The 8263-nt window shown below is 33.5% G+C and overlaps 1 protein-coding gene across 1 annotated transcript; it reads left to right on the top strand.

Annotated features, from left to right (window-relative positions):
- Positions 1 to 5210: 5210 nt before the first annotated feature.
- On the top strand, positions 5211 to 6814 carry LOC145124811 (NAC transcription factor 25-like). The gene is made up of 3 exons (XM_079060270.1): positions 5211 to 5543; positions 5620 to 5927; positions 6037 to 6814. Exons 1-3 carry the CDS (start codon positions 5360 to 5362, stop codon positions 6595 to 6597), a joined length of 1053 nt encoding a protein of 350 aa, XP_078916396.1. The 5' UTR covers positions 5211 to 5359; the 3' UTR covers positions 6598 to 6814.
- Positions 6815 to 8263: the final 1449 nt, after the last annotated feature.

Here is an 8263-nt window from a genome sequence, read left to right as displayed (position 1 = left end):
GTTTTAGAGCCATGCTCTAGTTACTAAAAATCGTATCTTGAAAATAATTTCAAACTAAGAAGGTTGAAAAAACCTCAAAATATGTGGACTTAAAATGTTTCTTACTCTAGCATCTATAGAATTGGAGTCGTGATGTTTTCGTTAATCGAGAAACAAAGGATAAACTGAGACCTATTCTACGAAGTGTGTTTTTTGTCGGGAATCAACACGAACTTTTGAATATTTCTTTTAGCTCGTCAAGGAATGTTCCTTGAGAGAAAAACTTATATGTCAAGAAGTTAGTAGGAGTCTTATTGATCTTGAGAGTTTTAGGAGTCAATCGAGAATAAACCTTTTAGTTATCACTAGCACACGAATTGAGGTTGATAACCATTCATGTTTGATTGACACATTATCATTTCTTTGCACCTTCCAGTTAAGTTGGAAATGCTTATGAGTTCTATGTTTTTCATTTAACTACAAAAGCAAAGCACGTTGGTCAGTGAAAGTACATTGATCAACATGGGTGAGCTGCTAACAACACGGAAGCACTGGTAGGCCTTTGTGCTACCATAGGGCAAGAAATTTAAAATAAGCGAAGCTCAGTCCATGAAAGAAAAGCTAAATTTTAATTTGGTTTTGTCCTATACCTTGTCTTATGGTTATAGGTTGGAAATTATAGATTCACATGTATGGGAACATATGCACCATAAAATCTAGGTTGCAAAGTTTTCACTCTAATTCATGAGAATGATTGTGAGGAAATACTTTCTCCAATAGACTATAAGATCTAATAAAGATCAATATGGATATTGGCTATGTTAATTGCATTCTCAAGTTCATAATATGATTACGGCATCCCTTTCATATTTCGAATTGTGAGGAATGGTAATGAGTTGTTTAAACTTTCATGACATATATCTACAAGTTTTAAAAGGGTATAAACACACACATACACTATCCAATGAAGGTGTATAAGCTTAAGAAGTCTAGTTGGAGACTTATCGAAGTGTCGCGTAACAGAAATCTATACTTCACTAAGAAAGTCAACGGTATTGATTTCTAGAAGTCCAGTTGATTTATGGGTACATGTCAAAGCTAGAAGGAGCATAACTGTTATGCTAGTATTGCATGTTGACAACACTATTTGCAGGGAACAATGTTTCCAATTTACAAACTGCACAGTTTGGGAATTGTTTCGCTATAAGTAGACTTAAAGGAGAGGGCACTCATACTTAGTTTCGAATCTAAATGATTAGATCGTATAGTTTAATAGAACTAAGTCATAGACATATGTGAATATCATGTTGAAATGGTTCAACAATGGAAATTCCATATATGAAAATATTATAGCAAGAGATTGAACAGATATCGGATATAATGAATCGTGTCCCATATGTTTCAGATATTTGATCGATTACATATGCTATAATATTAACGTATTCTGATTTCTCCAAATGCCTTGAGAATTGAGAGGAAAAGGATTAAATTTTTTTGTGACTAGAGTTGTTAAACAACTGTCAAGAACATTATGAGGTTTACTGAAGATTGGTTGCTTGTGGACAGTTGGACATATGGTATTAATTTTGATGGACCATAGTGACATGATTCTAGATTAAGATGATCTTGATTAGAATTGATGGTCATATGGGAAATATGGAAATGTGTCCATAATGGGGGTTGATTATTAAATCTACATGTGAGTTGGAAACATTAATGCAAGAGAAGTGTTCAAGGAGTGTACCTTGAACTTGAACCTTCATTATCATGGAATTGTTTCTAGTAACAAAGTTTCAATGGGACATTCTGTAATATCGTTGGCTTGGTTTCTGTGACTTTGAAGCCTCGACATCACAGAAGGACAATGCATGTAAGGTTGTAATTCGAATACATTTTAGACAGTGACAAGAATTTGGAATTGTGAAATGAGCATCTTTGGAATAGTGTTCAGTCGATCTGTTCGCAAAAGAAGGACCATAGAGAGACACAGTATGCATGTTTATAACATGGCATGACTGATGTTATTTAATTCAAGTTGTTAGTTGATTAATCAAAACATTATACAATGAATAAAGTCTTAATTATTTTGGTGATTAAATAATAAGAGTTTTATTTACATTCAATAAGTTTTGAGACCATTAGTTAATTAGTTTGTTATTGTGTTTCACTTTGCATGGTTTACTTTCTGAATGATTCGATTATTCAAAATTCCACAGTCAGCTCATACTTTTGGAAGTAAGTGGTGAATTAAGACTGTCATGAATTAAATTGTAGATTGTCTATGGAGATTATCCATTGCAATAAGATTGCTACAATGTTCATGAGTACTTAAAAAATGGAGATTTAAGTACTGGATAAACTCAAGCTCAGAGAATTACTTCATGGAATTTATCACGAGTAATTCTGAGACGGTAATATCTTATGATCTTGAAATGGAGGTAAATGAGTTGTAATTTACAAGTCGGTTGTACATTGGTAATGTGTAAACGTATCAGTAACTTGATGTTATAAGACGTATTTTCATGCATGATTTGATAAGTAAAGGATGCAATCATATGAGTCAAAGTTTATTCGTTCCTTTTTCCCTAACGGGAAAAGCGATATCTTTGGGCCCCTCGGTGATTTGGTGTTGACTTATAGTGTTGGGCCCAACCAGGACTAAATTGATGTGTTCAATTAGAAGTCCTATATCATCACAAATCAGAAATCGGGAAACAAAGTCTTGGACAATGATATTGATTCTATTCCATGTCACATGTCCGAATGATATCTTTAAGAACGAAGGGTTATATGATCACTTATCTTAGGACATGTAACTGACTGGGTCATAGTTCGACATCGGCTTTTGGAAGCTGCAATTTGCTGATCGATTCAGAAGTTATATTGTAAATTATAGTTAGAGACTTATCCAAGTGCGAGACTGTTGGATTAGAAGTCTAAGCCTATAACTAAAATTGGTATATACTTGAATTGATAGTAACACAGTCCTTTTGGGTTTTCCTCAAACCTAGCAATTGGACAGGATAATTAGTAAGAGAGAGAGAGATTAATTTATTATGTGAATAATAAATTAAATAAATTATTTATTAATGTGTTATGAAAATAATATATTAATTAGAAACAATATTATTTAATTAATAGTTAATCAGAAATTAATTGGAATTAATTTTGGGATTAATTTGATTAATTAAAAGTACATGCATTGTTTTGTTATTTATTAATAGTTGGGAAAGAAAGGTTCTAGAACCCCTTGGAAGAGGTGGACGAAAATCTCTAGGGAAACCCTAGCAGATTTCGTCCAAGACCCTATTGGACAAGGAGTTTGGGCTGCTTGGTCGCCAAGCAAAGGATCTAGGGCATATCCCTTTAACCCTAGTTTTGGCACCAAGTTTCCTCAACTATATAAGGAGGTTCCTAGCCCTTAATTTCGTCCATCCCTTCCCTCTACAAGCCTTGGACGAAATCTTGGTTCTCTGCTCCTCTGTCTATAGTTTTTCTCTTGCTAGTTTGTGTGTGATTCCATTTGAGGCACGATAGTTGTGATGCTTGTTTCTAAAAGATCAATGAAGGAGAATTCTAGTTGTTTAACAACTAAAAGTAATGTAACCCTAAACCTTTTCTTTAGTAATTTCAAAAATTACCTAGGGCTTTTAGGGTTTCTTTTGATGTTCTTAGTTATATGTTCAATAGAGAAAACATAGATCCTTATTAGGGTTGCATGCACAATTAAGAGTTTACGTTTATTTGTTTTACATAAAACCCATCAGTTTTTCCATAGACCGGCGGCGATGGTGCAGATCGATGATGATATAGCAGATAGACAGCAATGGAGCATATCCACTGAGATGGTACAGGTCGGCGGTTGACGAAGCAGGTCAACGGAGTAGACCGACGACATTAGAGTACATATATGTGGTTGTAAAATATCACATGTAGAGGTTTCAGATAGTTGTGGACCGGCGGCGTCTGATGGTTTACATTGGATGTTCTTATTTTTTGTTTAGAGCTTTAAAGAATAGATATGGTGAGAGGGTAACATATTTTATGAGTCGTTGGGATGAGAATTGAGGGTGACCCGGTGAATTTGGGGTTGAGATTTATTGAATTCATTTTACTTTTTGAAATAAATAATAAACAAATCTATAATAAGAATTTAATTTAGAAAAAATAAATGAGGTTAAAACAGTCTTTTTTATGTATAGCAGGGACCAAGAACGTAACAAAAATATAAAGTAAAGACCGTCCGGATTAAAAAAATAAATTAGAGATCATACGTGCAAATTACCTCAAACCATATAGACCATTCGTATATATATATATATATATATATATATATATATATATATATATATATATATATATATATATATATTCTAACTAATTTACGAGTAACATCCTCAAATTTTTTTTCTTCGCCACTAGGCAATACGATAGTCATTTTTGCAACAACAAAAATTCTTCCAATACCTTCTCACAACTCTCTTTGGATGATAACATAAACCAATGATATGCAGAGACCTACTATATGACTGAGAAGTAAGTGGACAAGGTCCTATGAAGTACTAGAATTATCACTTGAAGGAGGCCAAGGTAGACAAAAAGTAGAACAATAGAACATCCACCTATATCATTGGCTGTATATTTCCTAGCCGATTGAAATGTATGCATCATTTTTAATCAATAATAACTCGTTGTTTATCATCACGATTCTCTTAAATAGAGGATAGTTATTCCAATCCCCGGGAATAATAAAAAGTTCAACTCACGAGTTTCATAAATTTGAAATTCGTAATTGTTGCACGATAAAGCTTTGATGGTGATGTTACTTCGTCGTGAATACGCTCATGAGGATACATCTATGGTTCTTAACGATGGGAAGTTGGTAGTATTTAACATCTTCCGAAGAAATAAGATAAATTTGAAAAATTATCGATATGTTTTTGTGCGGAAAATCAGTCCCGTGAATATGTGAGCCAAAATTCGCACCGACTCATATGATCAGTTTTAAAGTAATGGAAAATAATGGTCTTATGTTGATACACCACTCTAATTATTTCCGCGAGTAACTAAAAAAACATAAGAACTATTGTAATAATTCGCTACACAATAATAATATCAACACATTTTTAGGGTAAGTATAACATCCGAAGGGCCCATTGGCTAATTTGCCCATCTGGAATATGACGTGGCGTCAGATACAGCAGAAATATCCTAGTTTTGAAACCAACGGTGTATGACCATTAATTCTGTACGGGTCACCATATATTAATACCGTGGTCCTACACCTATGTAAAAGATCAGCTCTCTCTCTCTCTCTCTCTCTCTCTCTCTCTCTCTGATCGAAATCTAAATTAAGAAAAATCGAAGTAATTTTGTTGATATGGAGAGTACAGATTCGTCGACGGGTTCTCAATTAGTTCAGCTTCCGCCGGGGTTCCGCTTCCACCCCACCGACGAAGAGTTGGTGATTCACTACCTCAAGAAAAGAGCTGCCTCTACACCTCTTCCGGTGGCGATCATCGCAGAAATAGACCTCTACAAGTTCGATCCATGGGAGCTTCCAGGTGACTGTTATGATCACTCCCTGCATCCATCTTTTCGTCTCTGTTTGTTTTCTGGTTTTAATGGCGTATATTACAGCTAAGGCGACGTTTGGGGAGCAAGAATGGTACTTCTTTAGCCCGAGGGATCGGAAGTACCCGAACGGAGCTAGACCTAACCGGGCGGCGAATTCTGGGTACTGGAAAGCTACCGGAACTGATAAGCCGGTGATGACGTCCGGTGGGACGCAGAAAGTTGGTGTGAAGAAGGCACTGGTTTTTTATGGAGGGAAGCCACCGAAAGGGGTTAAGACAAATTGGATCATGCATGAATATCGATTAACTGATGGTAAAACAATCTCGAAACCCCATGGATGTGATCCCACCAAACAAAAAGGTTCCTTAAGGGTAATAATTTTATTAATTCAAAAGCTTGAAAGTTTTATATTTTTTTATGGAGTTCTGGATGATTTTGATTGGGGTATAAGTTTTAAATATTCGTTTAATAAAATTTTAGTTAGATGATTGGGTTCTGTGTCGAATCTACAAGAAGAACAATCTACAGAGACCGATGGATAGCGATGGTGGTGATCATCTTCACACCATGAACGGGATGTTGTCGTCTATACCTCCGTCAATCTCGCTTGCCGGCGGCCACCAAGGAACAATCGTGAAGCCGACTGCAGGTGTGGGGTATAATGCAATGATGGAGAATCATGAACATAACCTCATGTTTGATGCTAGATTAAACTCAAATGATACCGACACCAACACCTCCAATCTCCTTCCGATGAAGAGATCCATGCCGGGTCTTTTCTGGAACGAAGACGCCGGCGCCGGCGCCGGCAACACAGGTAATTCATCATCCATGTACACGAAAAGGTTTCTCACTGAAAGTAATAGTGATGTTAGTGTCATGGCTACACGAAACAACGAGGAAAACAGTGGTTCCATTGCAAGTTTATTAAGCCAGCTACCACAAACACAACAAATGCAACAGCAAGCAATGTTAGGGTCTCTTGAAGACGGCGTTTTCCGGCAACCATATCAGTTACCGGGCATAAATTGGTACTCTTAGATGAGTAATTGTCGACAGTGGGTACGATTCCAAAAAGGAAAAAAACGATAAAAGTGAGAGACGCCCCCATCTTCTTTTCCCTGAGCCACTACATAAACCCTAAAAGGTAAGAACGATTTTTAAACTTTTCTACAGCTGGTTATATATAAACATGCATATTTCTGTAATATATACAACATGCACAATTTGTGTAATATGTCAATAGAAATTTAGTGTATGTATCGTGTCACACAATAGGTTAAAAATCATGATAATGGACATCACAATATTAAAATGTGAATATTGTAATATGGTTTTTATATTAAACTATGAATATCTAATATCTTTTTTTAATAGTAATTCTTTAATAAATAAATGTTTTTTTTGTCACATGTCTTTTTTTTTTGATACATGTTTTTTTTTTTTTTTTTTTTCATTTTCTTATTTACTACTTATCATTTTTTGAGTTTTTTCATTCTTACATTAAATTTCAAAAATTTACGGTTATGTATATGGAATGTTCTTGTTCTATTTATATAAGGTTATCATTTTATTAATTTGAAAATAAGTTCACATAAATGTTACAAACTCATTGATTTATTTTTTTTTTTCAATTACTTTATAAAATGTTTAATGTTTATATATTGATATTAAACTTTTTACTTTTAATAAACTCGTGTAGTATATATATATAGATCCCACACCTAATTAATTTAATATAAAAACCATATTAAGTATTCATAGTTTAAGACAGTGAATGAGTATAACTTTATTTTTGTAACTTTGGTTAAAAAAAACTCATTTTGTTGTAATTTTGATAATCATTTGAGGTTCTTAATTGTAATATATAATTATATTGTGTTATTGTTCCAAGTAAAACAATTCTATTGGTCCATGGTTAAGATTTAGCTGATTTTTCTAATTTTATTTAAGAAAATAAATTTTTTTTGGAAATATAACCAAAAGCGTTACGAAACCATAAATAATAACCAAAACAATATACATTTTAGGATCATAATTGCAAAAATCAACTATATTAATTCAAATATATAATTTAGCATATTAATATTTTTGTTGCTACTCTAAATTAACCACTATTTCCTTCCGAATGCAACATAAACTTTTCAAGAAATGTGGGCATGAAAAAAGAGATCTATAACCCAAACATTGAAAAATGTATACGATGGTAAATTTTGACGTTATCAATATCATTCACACTTACTTAACAGTGTATATATGGTATTGATATAAAATATTTACCGAAAATTGAGGGTGTAAGTGTTGTTGGACACAAAATATATCTATTTAGGAGTAAAATAAGGTGTGTCTTATTTAGTTGTTTAAGAGAATATAATATATTATGTAAACATATAATAGATAAATCTTTCATATGTGGGGTTGTACTTTAATATGATCTAACTCGTATATATATTTGGATAGATTCATAAGATTCAGGTTTTCTGTGTTTAAAATTAATATATGAACATATATATTATATATGTTATATATCGTTGAGTGCTATATAAAACGTCAACTAGAGCTGTGGCTACATTTCTATTATTATAAAAACTAATATGCTTGTCGACAAAGTAAAAGAAAACATATTATTGAGGAAACACAACCCTACAAACCTCGCCGGAATCTTGGCTCATCAGGAATTAGCTTTTGATCTTTACATCAAGATAAC

Source organism: Lactuca virosa, chromosome 7, assembly GCF_052849685.1.
Source record: "Lactuca virosa cultivar CGN04683 chromosome 7, Lactuca_virosa_CGN04683_v6, whole genome shotgun sequence".
Taxonomy (NCBI): domain Eukaryota; kingdom Viridiplantae; phylum Streptophyta; class Magnoliopsida; order Asterales; family Asteraceae; genus Lactuca; species Lactuca virosa.
This window is presented reverse-complemented; position numbering and strand designations above follow the sequence as displayed.